The 20,520-nt window shown below is 38.7% G+C and overlaps 1 protein-coding gene across 2 annotated transcripts in view; it reads left to right on the top strand.

Moving 5' to 3' along the window:
• Positions 1–20,520, top strand: part of nup160 (nucleoporin 160) — a 70,250-nt gene that overhangs the window by 16,745 nt on the left and 32,985 nt on the right. For both annotated transcript variants that reach the window (XM_056739877.1, XM_056739876.1), the window contains exons 13-20: positions 3,569–3,668; positions 4,116–4,281; positions 4,364–4,491; positions 4,571–4,731; positions 6,062–6,198; positions 19,845–19,915; positions 19,996–20,155; positions 20,248–20,317. In XM_056739877.1, coding sequence (XP_056595855.1) covers positions 3,569–3,668; positions 4,116–4,281; positions 4,364–4,491; positions 4,571–4,731; positions 6,062–6,198; positions 19,845–19,915; positions 19,996–20,155; positions 20,248–20,317 — 993 coding nt within the window. The remainder of the gene's footprint in view (positions 1–3,568; positions 3,669–4,115; positions 4,282–4,363; positions 4,492–4,570; positions 4,732–6,061; positions 6,199–19,844; positions 19,916–19,995; positions 20,156–20,247; positions 20,318–20,520) is intronic.

Below are 20,520 nucleotides of genomic sequence, written 5' to 3'. Positions count from 1 at the left end.
TAACGGCGTTAACGCCGTTAACGCAGTGAGACTCTTATCGCGCGATAAAAAAATTGTCGCCGTTAATCTATTCTCAAAGTTAGGTTGGGAGCTGGGTCTATACTACGCAAGCTATGATGACTTTCACCTTGATATTTTAGCGCGGATGTATACCAGCTTAACTGCACTGTACGGGGCGAGAACGAGATTTTTCAACTCGCGTGATTCGCGGAAGCAGAAGCCGCCTCATCATCTCATAACCAGGGCTTCATTCGAGCGATTCGCGCAGCAAGTAGGTCTATTGGCTCTTTGCATTAACATATAAATCACTCGCGCTTGACACGCCATTCGCGTTTGGTCTGAACACAACATAACGTTACTGTGAAATTACCGCATCAAACGTGACGTGCTAACATGGATGCAGCTATGAAGCCGCCGGGTTTGCTTCAGGGAATATTAATTTTTAAGAAGCTTCCCAATAGAAACATCGACAAGACTAAGGTTGTTTGCACCTTGTGCAATGCGGAATTGGTTTAAAAAAAACACTTTCTCTCAACAGGTAGTGGTCTAGCTTTAGTTGAAACCAGTAACTTTGTAATGAGATCTAATGTATTATGGCTCCTGTATGACAGGTCGCTTGTTGCTCCCTCACTCTTTGTAAGTCGCTTTGGATAAAAGCGTCTGCTAAATGACTAAATGTAAATGTACTGTAGGAGCTCTTCCAGTCTCAAGTACCACCTAAATGCAAATCATCCCTTAGCTAATGCGGAAGTAAACACGAGTACATCTTATTGAACATAACTTATTTTCATCACCAATTATCATAGTAGAACAGCTTTCTCAAGCAGTTTGAGATGCATTTTGGAAACAGGAGATGAGCCCCTGGTCTAATGCGCCACCTGGCTTGAGAAACCCGTTCTCAAAGACTTACTTTTAGTCATTATTTGGGTAGCACACATATTCTGAATGCCTTCGGCAGAATTTAAATGAGCCATTTTAATCTAGATTAATCTAGATTAATTCCAAGATTAATCTAGATTAATCTAGATTAAAAAAATTAATCTATGCCCACCACTAGTATTTTGTAAATCCATGTAGCGAATTGCAAACTAAATCCATTAAATTCTTCTCGAAGCATGTACATACATGTCCAAAAGAAAGAGAGCAACCATGTTTCAGATCCTGCCGGAGCTGTCTCCATCGTGAAAAATCTGAACCGACAATAATTTGAGTACCCGTTGATACAATCATCTTGAGGGCTAATTGTTGATAAAATACTTTACACTTTAAAGATGTAATGCATTATTTTTCAGGACAGAGGACCAAATTGAGTTTTCTACCACCTATTTTTGCACTTGAATATAATAAAGCTTAAAACATGTGCTCTTTTTTTTGTCCTTGGCCGATCACATGCCTGACACCAGACATAAGTAGGTCATCTTACATTTCATACAGTTGATTGGTGTACAATATGATTTTGGCAACACCTTACTGCATGATATGACGTACAGAATACTGTCTTTTAAAATGAGAGATATCTTGGCAAAAATGACACTGAATGAGCTTGTCTCATATTTATTTAGTTAATGTATGCAAACACACAGGCGCAATATCATATCATTGCTATTTTTGTCCAGAAATCTACGAGTGCACATGTCATGTAGATTTTATACAACAGTTAAATACATAATAAATTAATATTGCAATATATTTTATAGATATCGTTGTCTGTTTTCTTAATTTTTCTACAAACATATTACCTAGAAAGCATCAGAAGTTTTGCGCGTCTCCAAATAAGGAGCAGTTGCAGTTGCTGCGGTTTCTTGGCATACTCTGTGGTTGTCAAAAGCATGGTTATCTGATCACTTTAGTGACCCGTGACTGACTTAGCTCCCTTCGTTATCATATGCTTACGCTATCCTCCTATATATACGGTACATGTACCTCAATTCAGACTGTTAATAAATATTACTTATAGTGGCAGCTTTGACTCGTTCAGTTGGTCTCGATCCCTCTTGAGGAACAACTTTGAAGCTAATCCTGGTAGTATCTGTCCAAGGTTGATAAAGCACTCCGAGTTGAAGTGATTCACACAAACAACAGGTTTATACTTCTGGTTTCTGAATGATTTCCACTAAAAATAAGATAAATCCATTTCTGTCTCTTCCGAGGTTAGGATTCTGTGCAGCATTGCATGTTGTCGATGAACTTTAGTCAAGGCGTCATGTACACTGCTGTCACTTGTGAAAACAAGAATGGGGGCAGCGCCGTGAGTGGCATTGAGTAGATTAAGGGGCGGTTATATTTTAATGAGCCGTCACATCAGAAGAGAAATCTGAACGGCTTGATTTTTCACACACTTGCAGAGAAAGGCTTACCAAAACAAACTTACTGGTTTCTTGTTTTTCACGTTTTCTGGGTTGCTAGATGAACCAGAGACCCGATTATAGCACTTAACTCATTCACTGCCAGCCTCTTTAATAAAAAGTTGCCAGCCTACTCCAGCATTTTTTAACATTTTCACCCAACTTTAATGGCTCACAGTAAATTTTCTGTAAAGAATATATGGACAAAAATATGTCAAAGAAAGAAAGGAGCCTCAGCTTTTAAACAAAAGAAACCGTATTCTTCTATCTTTATTTGTTCGTTTTTATCACTCTGTAGATGTGGGTAGGTTTCTTTCAAAATGCATCATTTTGATTAAACAGCTGAGATAACTAACGTTTTTGTCAAAGATTCTGCCCAGATTCCACTCAATAATAAATAGTAATAGTAATAATGATAAACAATCATTAAAAACCGCTAAAATGTATACGTTCTGGGATTCTGTACTCTTTCCCAGTGGTGTGTCATAGCACCACCTGCAGTACAACAGTACAAACACTGATTGCCATACAAACACTGATTTGGCGGGGAAGCTTTTTTTTTAAATGACGAGATAACCCGTCAATGGCGGTAAAAAAGTTAAACACAGATTTGTTTTGACTTTCATCCAATGGGTCCTTAAAGATCTGCTGTATGACAGCCGGCTTTCTTTGTGCATACTAAGAGTGTCACACTCAAATAACGGAACAGTATTTGTGCAAAATTGCTTTAAAATGCATGTAAACAATAAACATTTTTGAAGACAATTATTTGCAGTGACTGTGATGAATATATATTTGCATTATATAATGTTAAATTTGGGATGTGAAGGTGTGCCAAGCTGATTGTTGAAACAGCTGAGTGCACAGAAATAAAATGTAGACTCTCTGGTAAAGGGGATCGTAGTGACATTTTAATTTTGTTCATGTTCTAATGTCATAATACCCCACACCCTAGCTGCCATGATAGCTAGCACTCCTTCCCAACATATGAGCAGACACCACATAATCAGCAAATCTTAATATCAGCAAGGTACAATTTTTATTGTTGTTAACACCTTTAAAGTCATGTTTAGGTCTTTGTGTTATTTTATTAAATCGTCATTGTTCCATGATCTGATCCATTCCCATGTCTTGCCCTAAATACTCATGTGTTTATTTTTCTTCATACATTAAGTGTAATTAAGTCTTATGTGGGTTGTTAAGGAAACTTTGCTCTCTTTCAGGCATTTGTGTCTTTCTTGTTGCCCTGTTTTGCTGTCGACCATCTTTACCTATCCTCTGATGAATACTTTTTTTCTGAAGAGGAGACGCCCATTGCTGAGGGTAAGAGGCCAGTCTCTGGAAGTCAGATGTCTGTACAGTGTACTGTGTGCAATCTGTAAGACTAGTGTTTCCTTTTAGCATGTTATTCTGGCCTCCCACAAACAGAAAAAAGATGCAGCTGAGGCTGATTTGCCCTTGTATGGATTAAGTTATTGCATAAGAGCTATTTCAGCATTATGGACGTGACATTTGCAGTTAAAACCTTGAAATATAAGGTCTCAGAGAATGATTCTCCAGCCATTATATTGAACCATCTGTTTATATTTTCCTTTGAATAAAGTATCAGTCTATACACGTGATGGAAATACATAGATGTGTCAAGAAATTACACATGTTTTTGGGAGACAAAATTGAGAAGACACTTAATTTCTTAGAATTTTTCTTCAATTGCACATTAAGTTATAACTTGAACCTGAAACCTAACCTTTAATTTTTTTTTTTTCTCAGATTCTGATATGAGCCGAGACATCCTGCTGCTCGTTCAGTGTCTGCGTCAGTTGAATGAATATCTCACAGAGGACATGGCTTATGAGATGGAGAAAGCACTTGAGCACCTGCTGTCTCCAGAGAAAACATCTGAAAAAGTCTTTGAGGCTCTCTTGGCCAGTGACACGTCGGTATCACCTCAATGACTGATATAATAGTCACACAAGCTGTTGATCAATTTGATGACTCAAATTAAATGTTCTTCACAGTGCGACAGGAATTCAGGACATTGCAAACAAACTGCTAGATGTCCGTAACCCTATTGGTGCCATGAATCTGCTGCTCAGAGAGCTGGACCTTGAGACAGACGCAGAGACTGATAATAGACCAACTACAGGTACTGGTAGATTTGAATTTTCCTTTGTAAACCATATGATCGCATATGATGAGAGACAAGAGTTTCTCTAATGTCGCAGGTCAATCTCTACGAGTGCGGATCAGCTTGTCTCAGCTGTATGGCAGCAGTGTGGCCTCCAGTCTCATCTGTCAAGGCGTCTGTCAGACCAGCATGACCAGGATGCTGCTGTGCAGAGACCTGCTCATCCTCCAGCAACTCTACCTGCATCTGGGTGACAAAGTGAGTTTGTTTGAATGCGACTTCTGTCTCACACTGGGTGACACTGTGAGTTTCCTAAACGTCCAAGTCCTAAACGTGATAAAAAGTTGGTCTGTTAGCTTTCTTGTAGCTCAGTGGTATGAACATTGCGTTAACAACGCAAGGGTGTTGGTTTGATCCCAGGGGATTGCACATACCTATGTAAAATGTATAGGATAATGAAATGTAAGTTGCTTTGCATAAAAGCGTCTGCCAAATGCATAAATGTGTCTAACTAAAAAAGTGGCACAACAATCAGCTACAAATTTGCAGGTCGCGCATGCACGAGTTCTTTTTAAAAAATGCTTGCGCTGTCTCGAAAACTGGGTGCAAAAAATAACATTAAGTGGCAGTCTTGAGCCCTGGTATATGTGATGACATGAACACAAGTACTTAATCTCTAGACCTGATCGGAGATGTGTATTTCACACCATTTGCTACAACCCATCAAAATTAATCATCAATTTGGTTCAATCTGCGAAAAAAACCTACACACCTTTTGAGCTCATTATCAAAAAAGTCCTGTACGTCTATACGAGATAAAAGTGATGGATGATGGTATAATCCTCTCCATGATATAGAAAAACCCTTTCACAACATCAAGATAAGTGAAGTGTTCATCTGGATGCATCTCTCTTATGTTACATTACCAAAAACACCAGTGACCCAGTGCCTTAGGAAGCCATGCATGGAAATGGAATTGTACTGCCTGAACGCTACTTTACTGAAGATGTTGCCTGCTGATATGACGGGATATTCCAAGCCTTTTCCATAATTTTGATGTCATTCATATATCGCACTGAAGGAAAAAATAGTACTGAATGCCCTCCCTGGGGACAGAGTCACGTTTAAGGCATACAATTAACAAACTCAGGCTAGTCTCCTCGCATTTCTTTGCACAACAACAATTAGGTATTTAGGCTAAACGCAGGATATCCCTCACTTTTAACATGGCAGACAACGGCAGATAGCGTTCTTTTTCCCTTCCGCGGTGTGTGACAGGTATGGATAATCAGATTTCTCATCCAATTTTGATGATTATTATTCATGAATTGCAGAACTTCTATCGAATGAGATCGCTGTGGGAGTGGACCTTTAAGTTGTGATGTAGTTGAAAAAATAAACGTTTCCCGTTGCATATCTCGTTTTTGCGTCTGGTCAGGACAAAAACCCTGATTAACATGGAAAATATAACTTTCATCGCGTGTCAGGAAATGGTGTCAGTAGAGTCTGTTTGCTGATTGGTTGGGCTGGTGTGCATATGGGAGGGGTCTTATGAAAGGCTTTAAATTGATTGGTGGTGTATTTTCAGATATTTCCTGCAGGTGGTTCTCAGTTGTTGCAGCTGCAGCAGGACTTGATTCCTCGATGCTCTCATTTGCTCTGCACTTATCACCTTCTCAAACAGATGAGCCTGACGCTGTCCTCGTCCGTCCCTCTGGACATACTGTAAGTACAGTCCAGAACACATTTCATCTCAATATTTATCACTTTATTTATATGTAATCAGTATCATTTTATTCCAGAAAAAGTCAGACACAGACATTAGACTGTTTTCAGTGTTTATTTGAAAGTATGAATCTTCACCTTATGTTGCCTATGCTGATGTTTGTGCATGTAAAAGTAAACATTTATAGTATTTTTAAAGGGATCATGCAGTTATTGTTTATTTTGTTTTGTAGTTTGAGGTAATATTGTAATATTTTTTTGCTACAAAAACATACGCAATTAAAGGGCTGCAAATCAAGGTGTTTTCTGCAATGTAAAAATGGTCAGTGGTATCCCCAGAATGTTTCTGAAAAGTTTCAGCTCAAAATACACCACATATCTTTAATTACAATATATTGAACATGTGCAATGGAAATGCACCGTTTTTGTGTGTGTCTCTTTAAATGCAAATGAGCTTCTGCGCCCCTCCCCGTATGCAAAATATGGTGTAGAATGCTTACACATGTGCTTTTTGGATGAACTGATGGGCGCGATACGTTTTACCACTAAAATTATGACATAACACCTGTCTTTGGACCAATGTAAAGTCTCAGGTGAACATGTAAACAATAGCCACTAACGTGCTAAACACATTATTTAGCAAGGGTGATTTAAAAACAATGTGTATTACTTACTTCTTCCGGAGATGAAGCTTGATCGCGAACAGCTGGTACTGATCCACTTTTTTTTGTTGCCAAACCCATGCTATACTGACGGGCCACCGGGTCCCGGAGCTTAGATTTTTCAACTTTTCCGGGTACTGGGTGTTCTAGCTCCTAACCTAGGGGTCGCATCGACTCGCGTTCAGCGTTGTTCGAATGCCCTGGCAGAAATATTTTTCCAACGAGTCCTGGCTCGTTTCTGTAAGTCTTTCTGGACCGGAGATACGGACCGGTAAAGGATGCTTTGTTGATCCGAAAAAAGTTAACTTTTCCCGAACGCCAAGTCATCATCATCCAGCACGGGACTTTCGATCGTTATAACTCCGGCCCATGAGGTCGCAGCGGGACTATCCCAGGCTCGTAGGAAAGGTCTCCTCCCAGCCTACTTTTATGTTCCATTTTACATCCAACAACAGCACACATTTGTTGTTTCTAAGACACTTTTACCGTGTCTCTGGCTGAAGGTGGACCTATGCGCTTATAAGGCGGAGTCGGTGAGCGGTCATTGGCAGGTGTAAACAATGTGACATCAGATTATTAGGGGATTGCCAACAGCCTGTTTTGTGTCAGTGTTTTGGTTTAAAGATTACAAAATGAAGAATAGATGGATTTGTACTGTGTTTCTGCACACACCCTGGCGACTTAATATTTGGTAGATAAACATTTAAAAGTGCACTTTCTGGGATTGCGGCCCTTTAAGCTTAGGGCTTTCCCCTTACAGTCGACTATTCTTTATTTGATAAGTAATTTGTGAACACTCACACACACACACACACACACACACACAGACACGTACGCACTCACAGTGAAAGCACACATTTAAGATAAAAGAGAGAGAAACAGCTGTTAATTTCAGTGTTTGCTCCTCTCCTCAAGGGGGCGCTGTAGTGGCAAGTTAACGTGATACAGGACTGGAAGGAGAAAAGGTTTAGTTGTTTTGTGTTGGTTGCAGTAGAGCTGTATGTTTGATCTGCGAAAATATAAAACCGTAACGTAACATTTTTGCCTGGTCATTGGATTTAAGATTACGGATTAACATTGGTAGCAGGGGATGGCTGCTGGAAGCTGCAAAGTTCCCCCACAGTTTGATGAAAAGAAGTCGTATGAAAGTTGGAAAAATTAAGTGCATGTGGATGTGTGTTACGAAGCTGGAAAAAAAGAAAAAAGCCTTGGCTGTTGCTTTATTGCTCACAGGGATAGCAAAGGATGCCGCCCTGGAAATATCAGCGGAAGATTTGAACAAGGATAATGGTATGACAACAATTCTAGAAAGACTTGACACTGTGTTTTTAAAAGAGGAGAATGATCACCAATACGAGGCATACACAGAGTTTGATCGGATTACAAGAGAGCACGGCATTTCTATGATCGATTACATCATTGAATTTGAACGCAAATATAACAAGCTACTTCAGTTCGGTATTACACTGCCTGATGCTGTATTAGAATTCAAGCTCATTGACACCGCAGGACTCGATGTTAAAGACAAACAATTAGCGTTCACTGCTTGTCCTGCTCCTACGTTCCCTGACATGAAGTCGGCACTGAAACAAATTTTTGGCGATAACCATATGCATGAAGGTCACATTAATGATGGCTCCGCATATTTTACAGAGGCTAACAGGAAAGAGAACAAGTCACATTGGCAAAAACAATTAATGGCACACCCAGGAACAAACCCACTGGGTAAATATGGTAAGCGATCAAAATGTGCCATCTGTCAAAGTACATATCATTGGGTAAAGGATAGTCCTCACAGAGGTGAACATGCTAAGATAGCAGAGGACTCAGAGCAGTGGAACATCATACTGTTTTCTAAAGAAACTTTATCTGACACAGAAATCTTTATGGTGGAATCCGTTGGGTCAGCAATAATCGATACAGCCTGTACCAAAACGGTTTGCGGACAGAGATGGTTTGATCATTATGCCAATGGACTAAAATCAGCCGAGTTACAAAAACTGGAGTACATAGACAGTGCAAGGGCTTTCAGATTTGGCGATGGAAAAGTTGTTCTTTCTACAAAGAAAGTCAAGATTCCAGCCATAATTGGACAGACAAAATGCCACATAGAAGCTGAAGTAGTTCCAGCAGATATCCCATTACTTCTGAGCAAAACTTCACTAAAAAGGGCAGGTGCAGTCTTTGATCTTAAGAATGACAAAGCCATCATGTTTCACCACCCTGTAACCGTTGAACTCACATCATCTGGACATTACTGTGTGAATCTAATGTCTAAAGATCTCTCATGTGATACTGAAAAGTGTGAAGATGAAGTTCTAACTGTAACAGAGAACACGACTACAAAAGAGAAAAAGAGAGTACTCTTAAAATTACATAAACAGTTTGGACATGCCTCTGTGGACAGACTTAAAAAGCTACTAGCCAGTTCAGGCAATCAGGATGAAGAATAAATTGTGATCCTTGAAGACACAGTAGACAAATGTGAAACATGTGTAAAGCACAGCAGACCCAAACTCAAACCTGCTGTAGGACTACCCATGGCCTCAAGCTACAAAGATACGGTGGTTGTGAATCTACATGAATTAGATACAGGAGTGTGGTATCTCCATATATCTCGACCAGTTCACACGATTCAGTTCTGCCATCAAAAAGCAAGTGAAATTGTGAAAAGCTTCATACATTGCTGGATCTGTGTTCATGGCCCACCAAGGAGACTGTTCAGTGACAACGGAGGAGAGTTTAACAATGAAGAAATGAGAGACATGGTTGAAAAGTTCTACATTGAGGTAAAGACCACAGCAGCTTATAGTCCATGGAGCAATGGTCTTTTAGAGGGACACAATCAGACTCTGACTGAAATACTGTTGAAAGTGAAGCATGACAACAGATGTGATTGGAGAACTGCTCTACACTGGGCCCTGATGGCAAAAAATGCAATGCACAACGTACACAGGTTCAGTCCATACCAGCCTGTTTTTGGACAAAATCCAAACCTACCATCAGTTTTCACTGACAAACAACCAGCTTTGGAATGTTCCAGCGTGAGCACATGGGCAGGGCAGGATATTTCTTCCTTGCATGCTGCAAGAAGAGCGTTTACAGAAGCGGAGTGTTCTGAAAGAATTCAAAGAGCCCTACGACAACAATTAAGACCCAGAGACGAAAGTCGGGTGACCAAGTGTACTACAAACATGCAGGCAGTACACAGTGAAAAGGTCCAGGTGTCGTCATTGGCCAAGATGGGGCAGTAATTTTTGTGAGGCACGGAGGAACTTATGTTCTTGTGCACCATTCAATACTCTGAAGACAAATGACAATCACACAGTCCAGGTGGAAGTACAAAAACAACAAAATCTTGGGAGAGATACAGGTTTGCAGCTCACAGAAATTGTTGAAGTGGATATTGATAGCATAACAGGATGAGGAATGTGATGATACATCATAGTAGGATGAGGAATGTAATGATATATCTACCCAGCCAGAGGAAGATGTGAGAAGTCATAAGCACAAGCTTAAAGTTGGACAAACAATAACCTATACAGATAGAGAAAATGGTGAGGCTCGTACAGCAAAAATTCTTGGCAGAGCTGGAAAAGTTACAGGCAAACACAGACACTGGTATAATCTAATGTACACACACCCCAGGACTGTTGCTGGTGTTACTGGATCTGCTAATTTAAACCAGGTAGATGACCTACAGATTGTTTCTCCAGACACCACAGTAACACATTGTGATCAAAATGAGAATGATGTTTTTATTACTGAAGATGACATTTTGGATTCGGCAAAAAAACAAAGCTGGGTAACTGGAAAAGAAACTGCGTGTACGAGGAAGTTAAGGACAACGGTCAAAAATGTATCAGCACGAGATGGATGTGCTCAGTCAAAGAAACACCTGATGGTGTAACACCTAAGGCTAGGCTAATTGCAAGAGGTTTTGAAGAGATGAATGTCAGTGACCTCCCTAAAGACTCTCCTACTTGTGCTTCAGATTGTCTGAGAATGGTTATGGCAGTCATTTGTCAGAAGAAATGGCAGTTAAATTCCATAGATATCAAAGCTGCTTTTCTGCAGGGAAGAGAGTTGACTAGAAATGTCCACATTCGCCCTCCTTCAGAAGCACAGTGCAAAGTATCCCTTTGGAAGTTAAACAAATGTGTGTATGGTTTGGCAGATGCCTCTCTCTACTGGTACAACAAAGTCAAAGACACTATGCAGCGTTTGGGAGGTCATGTGTCTCAAGTTGACCCTGTAGTGTTCTACTGGCTGAGTGTCTCCGGAGAGTTCATTGGAATTCTTGCTTCTCATGTTGATGATTTTTTATGGGGCGGTTCTGAAGCATTTTCCTCTTCGGTTATCCCACACTTAAAAACTGCTTTCCAGGTTGGGCGAGAAGAGCACCACAGTTTCAGTTATGTCGGAATGGAGATCACATCTGAGATCAGAGCTGTGCAACGTGAAGCTCCACTAACAGAACACGAAACCGACATCTTGAGATCCAAGATTGGTCAAATTTTGTGGGATGCAAGACAAAGCAGACCAGATGTTATATGTGACACATCTATCCTTGCTGCTTCTACAAAAAATGCTACTGTCAGACTTTGCATGATGCTAACAAGCTTGTCAGAAAACTTAAGTCAGAAGATGTGACTCTAAAGTTTCAGAACCTACGAAAAGCTAGCTCAATGAAACTGGTTGTGTTTACTGACGCTTCATTGGGAAATCTTCCAGATGGCGATACTCAAGGTAGTCACCTGATTCTTTGGTCTGCTACAAAAGATCAACTTGCAGAATGTCTTTCAAAAGCATTGATGAAATGAAGATGCCCCCTTTTTTGTAAGTTCCCAGTAAAGGAGTATGGGAACACAAATAAGTAATAAAAGGGATTAGTTTTTTTAGGCCTAAAAGTTCCAAATGCAAAATGTGTTATTGTTCTCCCTCTTTATTAAAATGTTTGCCTTTTGTTGTAATTAAATAAATAAATAATTAAAAAGGGGGATTGTTAATTTCAGTGTTTGCTTCTCTCCTCAAGGGGGCGCTGTAGTGGCAAGTTAACGTGATACAGGACTGGAAGGAGAAAAAGGTTTAGTTGTTTTGTGTTGGTTGCAGCAGGGTTGTAGGTTTGATCTGCGAAAAATAAAAAAAACATAACATAACATTTTTGCCTGGTCATTGGATTTAACTTTACGGATTAACAACACAGGTCAAATATTAAATGGACTATAAATTCCTATATGCAATATTAATTATGTAGAACTTCTGAATTCTAAAGCAGCCCCTGGCCAGGCAAATAGTGCTCAGTATGCAAACAGTGGCAAGGAAACCAAAACTCCAATCGAGAAAAAAAAAACTCAAGAGAACCCAGGCCCAACCAGGGGATTCCAGTTCCCCTCTGGCAAAAGCTGCTGCCTCTGCATAGACTCGACAGTGTTTGCACAACAAGGCTAAATTAAAAATGAATAAATTTACTAATAAGGTAAATTATAGATTTAAGATTATTAATAGAATCTAATGGCATTTGAAATTTTGTAGTGAAGTCGAGTCAAGTCGCCGCATCCTTTATCCAGCTCTATCGTCTCAGCTCTTGTCAGGTCACTGCTTCCCATTCTGCGCTCTGCCATCAGGTCTGGTCATGAACTTTATCCTGCTTTAACCATGGAACAATGAGACAAGACTAGCTGATAGTAGAGTACTGTTCTGCACTCTTTGATGCAACAAGTACATCAGTTGTTGGTGGAAGTCTTCCTCGTTCCGGTTGATCCAACTAATGCAGCCTAAACCTAAACTAAGTAAAGAATTTATATTATGGAAGTGTTGTCTATGCAAGATTAAAAAGATGCGTCTTTAGTCTAGATTTACACTGACAGAGTGTGTCTGCCTACCGGACAGTGCAGGGAAGACTGTCCAAAGTTAAGGCGCTAGATAGGAAAAGGATCTAACACCTGCACTTGATTTTTAAATTCTAGGTATTAGCAACTGACAGGATGCCTGATAGCAAAATGCACGTGAAGGACTGTAATACAATAGAAGTTCGCTCAAAAACTGCGGAGTTAAACCATGTTCAATTCAATTCAAGTTTATTTATATAGCGCTTTTCACAATGTGTATTGTTTCAAAGCAGCTTTACAGGGGCAAACAGGAAAAACAGAAAAGTTAAAACACAGCACAGTGCATGGTATTTATACAACGAGTAAGTTCATTCTAATAAATAACATCTAATTTCTAAATAAATAAATGAATGAATGCAGTCTCCTGCAGGCTATAAAGCCATGTATGGCTTTATAGGTAATTAAAAAGATCTTAAAGTTAATGCGATGCTTTATAGTTAACCAATGCAAGGTTGACAGAACCGGGCTAATATGCTCATACTTGTTTGTATGTGTAAGGACTTGAGCTGCCTCATTTTGGATCAGTTAGGGTTTTTGTAATAAGCCTGCAGGGCAACCACCTAACTGTGCATCACAGTAATCTAGTCTTGATGTCATGAATGCATGCATGCATTTATTTCTCTGCATCTGACAGTGAAGCATCCGGCAAAAGTTAAGCAGTATTCTTGGTCGTTATGTACTGAAGTTTTCTGTCTAATACAGTTGTGTTCAAAATTATTCAACCCCCAATGCTGTAAATGGTTTTAGGGAATTTAGTGTACATTTGAAATTGTATTCAGAATGAAATCCTACAAGGACTTCTTAAAGAACTATATGCAACTAAAATGACATCAATTAGCTTTGTAATACAGTAGTAAATGTTTATTTTGTGAATTCTTCATTGACATTATTCAACCCCTTAAAGACACCACTCTGAAGAATAGAGGTTCAATGAAGTGTTTTCAATCAGGTATTGAAAACACCTGTGGATATCAGGGAGCAGCAATAAAGCCTAATAAGCACCAATTAGGCAGCTTTAAAATGACTGTGATACTCAGCTCCTTCTAGACATTTACTGGTGTGGTTACAAACATGGTGAGGTCAAGAGAATGGTCCAGGAAGACAAGAGAACAGGTGATTACTCTTCACAGGAAGGGCAATGGCTATAAGAAGATTGCAAAGATGTTAAACATACCAAGAGACACCATAGGAAGCATCATACGCAAATTCAAGGCAAAGGGCACTGTTGAATCGCTACCTGGTCGTGGCAGAAAGAAGATGCTGACTCCAACTGCTGTGCGCTACCTGAAGCGTAGAGTGGAGAAAAGTCCCCGTGTGACTGCTGAGGAACTGAGAAAAGATTTGTCAGATGTGGGTACTGAAGTTTCAGCTCAGACAATACGGCGCACCCTGCGTAATAAAGGCCTCCATGCTAGAACTCCCAGGCGCACCCCCTTGCTGTCCCCAAAGAATAAGAAGAGTCGACTGCAGTATGCCAAATGTCATGTGGACAAACTACAGAAGTTTTGGGATAGTGTTCTGTGGACTGATGAAACTGTTTGGGCCCATGAATCAACGCTATGTTTGGAGGAGGAAGAACAAGGCCTATGAAGAAAAGAACACCTTGCCTACTGTGAAGCATGGCGGGGGGTCAATCAGGCTTTGGGGCTGTTTTGCTTCTGCAGGTACTGGGAAGCTTCAGCGTGTGCAAGGTACCATGAATTCTCTTCAGTACCAGGAGATATTGGATGACAATGTTGCAGTCCGTCACAAACCTGAGGCTTGGAAGACGTTGGACATTTCAACAGGACAATGATCCCAAGCATACCTCCAAGTCCACTAGAGCATGGTTGCAGATTAAAGCCTGGAACATTTTGAAGTGGCCATCGCAGTCACCAGACTTAAATCCGATCGAGAACCTCTGGTGGGACTTAAAGAAAGCAGTTGCAGTGCGCAAGCCTAAGAATGTGACTGAACTGGAGGCTTTTGCCCATGATGAATGGGCGAAGATACCCGTAGATCGCTGCAAGACACTTGTGTCACGCTATGCTTCACGTTTAGAAGCTGTTATAACTGTAAAAGGATGTTGTACTAAGTACTAAGATTGAATGTCACTTGGGGGTTGAATAAAACTGATAATGATGTGAGCTCAGAAAAGACATTTGTGGTTATTTCATTATAAATGTTATGTTATATTTGTCTGACCTACACGTGCCTCTTTGATTTAATTGTAAGCAGGATGACTGAATGATCATAATCAATGTCAAACCGACCAAAACAATCAATTTCAGTGGGGGTTGAATAATTTTGAACTCAACTGTAAGTAGTATGCATTCTATTATTCGACGGAACTGCTATGTTTCATGAGGCTTCGAGGAAATATAAAGTTGAGTATCATCAGCATAACAGTGAAAGCTAATTCCGTGTCGCTTTATTATATCTTCTAGAGGTAGCATGTATAATGCGAAGAGCAGAGGCCCCAAGACTAAGCCCTGTGGTACACCGTACTGGACTTGCAAAACACCACATTGTTTATTGCTCCATTTTAAAAAACGGTCGGATAAATAAGACTTAAACCATTTCAATCCTATTCTGCTAATGGTGGCGTAATTTTCGAGTCTATGTCGGAGTGTGCAGTTGTCAATGGTTTCAAATGCAGCACTAAGGTCTAGCAGGACCAATAACGAAATACAACCTCTGTCAGACGCAAAAAGCAGATCATTTGTTACTCTGATCAAAGCAGTCTCTGTACTGTGACATGCTCGAAATCCAGACTGGAATTCTTCATTAATGTCATTCATTTGGAGGAAGGAGCATAATTGAGTTGAAACTACTTTTGCCAGAACTTTAGATATGAAAGGTAGATTCGATATAGGCCTGTAATTCCATAGTTCTCTATGGTCGAGCTGTTGTTTTTCGAAAATGGGCCTTATAACAGCCACCTTATATGCTTTTGGCACATGTCCTAATGTCAGAGATGAGTTAATAATACTAAGAAGAGGATCTATAATTTCTGGGAGCATCTCTTTCAGTAGTTTTGTTGGTATAGGGTCTAGCATGCATGTTGTTGATTTAGATGATCGAATGATTTTAAACAGTTCATCGTGATCTACGGTAGAAAATAATTGCAATTTCTCCTTAGGGGCGATGTAGTTAGTTTGTTCAGCAGGTTTCACTTCTGGTTGCATTTTTTAAATTTTTTCTCTAATATCTTGGATTTACTTGTGAAGTATTTCATAAATTCATCACTGTTATGCTGATATCCAGAATCCGAAGTCGCTGAGGACTTATTTTTTGTTAATTTAGCCACTGTGTTAAATAAACCCCTAGGGTTGTGCTGGTTTTCTTCTATTAGTGATGAAAAGTATGCGGATCTAGACGTTTTTATGGCTCTCCTGTATTTTGGATTACTATCCTTCCATGCTTTACGAAATACCTCTAATTTAGTTTTCTCAAAGTTGCGCTCCATTTTTCGATTCGCTTTCATGACTATAATGACCTTGAATCCGATAAGTTTGATGTATAAATTAGCAACCTAATTAACAATCTAATTTAACTGAAGCAAGTTTGCTGATGATAATAATCAATATTAAATGACAGAAAACGTACAGTCAGCCTGTCATTGTGTAAGGCTCCTATATCTGCCTGATTAGAATCATTTCTTGTATCACACTGAACGGGTTTATTCTGCGATAACAAACGACTGGATACATTATCCTGCGGCTAGTCATTACCACACAAGTAAATAATTGTACACTAAATATTGATTAAATATTTTTTAACTTATTTGTAAAAAATTCAAACATTCCAAGAAAAAAAACTTCCTGTTAAACCCACATCCACAATACTGTTTATGGTGACATTGTAGTCAGCCTGGCATTATATTTTAAAACTATCCATATTACTCAATGGAATATTGATAGTAGGCCTATACGGGGTGATATCGTTAAAATCCATTAAGGAATGTTATCTATACAAGATAGTATAATTCATGTTATAGGTATACATGGTAGTATACATTTGTGTGATGGTTTCACTTTAGTGGAAAACAGTGCTGTTTAAGCATTTTTAAACGATTATTTGCTAGATCCTTTCATTGTGATTTTCCTGCCGTTAGGGGGCAGTGTGGCTCAGCCGTATGACATCATCAAATGGCGCTCCTTCTCTCGCCTCTGAGCTTTCAAGTGCACAAGTTAGTTTTGCAGCGGGTTTATCCCGATAGTAGTAGCAAAAGTCACGGCGAGAAGATTTGAAACTGCATTTACAGGTTGTAGATTCCTATTTGTGGTTGCAATTAAATCTGAATCTAGGAAACGTGTAAATATTTCTAATACATTTGTATCTTCCAATGTATTTTGTAATTGCCATTTTACACATTTATGACTTTTTCTTTAACTTCATATTCATTCATATTCAGACTGCATTCATTCATTTATTTATTTAATTAGAAATTAGATATTATTTATTAGAATGATCTTACTCGTTGTATAAATACCATGCACTGTGCTGTGTTTTAACTTTTCTGTTTTTCTTGTTTGCCCCTGTAAAGCTGCTTTGAAACAATACACATTGTGAAAAGCGCTATATAAATAAACTTGAATTGAATTGAATATTCCCCTTACAAATTTGTGAGATTTGTTCATGAGTGCTAATCTCAACAGTCAACTTCAGGTTTTTATTTTACAAGTCTTCACATTGGGGCTGTGAGTGTACATTTAAGTGTATAGATACAAATACTTACATTACAAGTTCACAAATTGAAATCTACATGCTCTCAAGTTTTGCTACTGATTTACCTTCATAGAAAGCGCCTAACTGGAGTGTATCACGAAACTACAGATTGAAAGAATTTGTCGTGGGTGTATTAATTCACGTTTTTTTTTTTCATCCTTACGTCCGCTTTGCAAAGTACTGAGTTAACCACACCTACTTATTTACATTCCAGGGAATACATGGAATAGACATGAAATTTCATGATTGACATGAAAAAGTATCACTTACCTTAAAATTGTGTAAATGGTGTATAATTTTCATACAATTCGCCATAACTTTCCAAAAACACTGTTTTCAGGAGAACATTTAAACTTGATCTTATATTGAATTTGTCCATTTTGTTTGCCACAGTTGTGGTGAGTAATGATGAAGAGATCAGAGATGCGCATTATGGATGCGCAGCAGTGTTTTTACCAGGATAAAATGAAAATATTTTTTGGGGGATAAGCATGTTGTTTTTAATTACATTAATAACAAAGTTAATGAATTATAGTAATGTTAAGTAATAGTAATGTTATAGTAATTTTAAGCCATCTCGCGGCCCCCTTTGAGGATCACTGAAGCCTCCAAGTGACAGGAAGAGACACACTTCCAGTTTTATTTTAGAAGGTTTTTGAAAATGTATTAGATTATATTCAACTTTATTATCATTATACATGTACAAGTACAGCCCAACGAAATGTAGTTTTGTCTAACCAGAAGTGCAATAGCAGAAATTGCAGGATATACAGCGGTTACATAAGTGCAGGAAAAAACAGTATTATGTTAGTAGTTTACAGATGGGTATGTACTGTACAATGTACAATGTACAATGTACAATGATGGGCTTCATATTGAACCCGAGTATTCAATACTTCAGCTGCAGGGTTGACGTATCAGCAAATGCAAACATTTTAAATGATCATAGTACAACAAAGGTTTTTAGTGACATTAAGTACAGGATTCGACTCCTTTATTAATACATTCGGTCTTTGAATTATATTATATATACACTAAGTTTTTGCACAGACTTTTGGGCCTTTCTTAGTTTAATACTGGTCAACCAGATGGTTACAAAACTTTCAATTAAACAACTGTCGAATAAGTCGTAGTGCACATCTCTGATGTAAACTAACCCTGCTTCAGATCCACTCACATCTCAGACTGAATGCCAGTGGGCGTAGCCATCGATTCAATGATGTCAAAGTAGTAAGTGTTGTTATCTTGCGTAGGCAGGTCATAAAAAATTAATCTCCTTGGTGACATCCCTTTTGCAGTCATTTCTCATTTGGGTTTTTCCGGAGAATGATAAAATAAATTTGTTCGTTTTTGATGAGAAGGGCTTTATAAGATATGAAACTTGCTTGGATGTTATATATGTATGATACCAATACCTCTTATGTGTCAAGAGAAAAATATAAATTTGATCCCTGATGTTACCACCCCTTTAATGGCTCACAGATACTTATCACTTCTGACTGAATTGAACTTGAATTTAAAATTTTAATCTTGACTGTAAACTGGACCGGTTAGAAAACATTATGAAAATTACTTAAGCAAGTGAACAACCCAAATCAACGAACTAATTTTATTCAGGGCAAGGCAGGACTTTGTGCCATTTTATGTGTTGACATTTTCAAATAACTCATCCCCTTTTTAAAATTACCAAAAGGGTTTCATTTGAGGCACAGCATGGTAAAGCCAAACATGACAGCTTGTTATAGCAACAGTTTTATAAAAAAGTATGTTTAATAGATTTCAGATTTATTATGAAGTGCAAGTGCTTCTTATAAATTAAGGTTATAATAATTTTCCATGTTTGATACAACATTCTGTGTAAACTCTAAATAGGTTGGATACGTTTTATTTTCTTCTCAAAAGATTTTGTCAAAATGTTGTCAGTGTTTTAGATCCTTGCAGTTTATAGATATACTTAAGGCCAATATGTTCTTACTAAAAGAAAAATAACTTGAATTTTGATTGCATGGGGGCATTAATGGCACAAAAGCTACACAATGCCACTAACCACTATCTTCCCTCTTTATGACGGCTGTACCCATTATGTTATTCCACAAACCAAACAATGATTATTGTCAGAATGTGCTGTTGCTTGTCACTCTAGTGTTGAATAAAAACTTCAATTAACACAGAAAAAATATGAAATGCCTTTGGTCTGACTGGGGCTCTTCTAGCAGAATTGAACAGTTTTACTTCACTGAAAATATCCATCATCTACATCTAGTTACTTGATAATTCTCTTCAAGACAGTTAACTAATAAACCCTTTCCTCCATAATAGGATTCTTGTCACATATTTCCTGTTATTGACAGATTTGATGCATTTTGTTTTGGTCACTTTTTAGAAACACAGATTTGCAGCATCTGTCTGTTCTGGAGCTTTCAGACTCTACAGCACCTGCAACCAACAGATCAGGTGAAGTGAATGTAACATCACAGATTTCTGCTTTATATGAGGTGATGATATTATTGACTGCTCTCTTTGTTGTCCATAAGTGTTGAGTCCCCAGACTGTGCTGGAGTTGTTCTACCAGAATGTGGCACGTAAAGTGATCGTGTCTCAGATCTTCTCTCATCAGGATATGATGGCCAATGAGAGCGTATTGCACTGGCCACAGATGATCTCAAGCGTTCTCACAATGCTCTGCCAGTTTCTGTATCCTTTTCATGTGAAATACACTTTTTCCATTAGTTCTTCATTTTAGTTACGTTTACTACATGTTTATTTGCCTTGCATCATTTTATTAGCTGGCCGAGTAATCCCAGCTTCTTGTTTCCTGAATGCCTTATGGGGAATTGTCAGTATGCACAACTACAGGTGAGACTTAATGCATTAATGCTACAGGTCAGCAACTCTGCGTTCCCGAGATTAGCTCTCGAGGTGACTAGTTTTACCTCTTTATTCCCACAACCTTTGCATTTAACTCTATTTCTTAGTCCTTGATCTGGCTGTTTTAATGCATCCTCTGTGCACGGACCCTTCATCCTTCGATCATATGTTTTTTAAAGGAATAATTCAGC

Source organism: Triplophysa dalaica, chromosome 24 (assembly GCF_015846415.1).
Source record: "Triplophysa dalaica isolate WHDGS20190420 chromosome 24, ASM1584641v1, whole genome shotgun sequence".
Classification (NCBI taxonomy): Eukaryota; Metazoa; Chordata; class Actinopteri; order Cypriniformes; family Nemacheilidae; genus Triplophysa; species Triplophysa dalaica.
The sequence above is the reverse complement of the archived record's forward strand: the minus strand, read 5'-3'. Positions and strand labels throughout refer to the sequence as shown.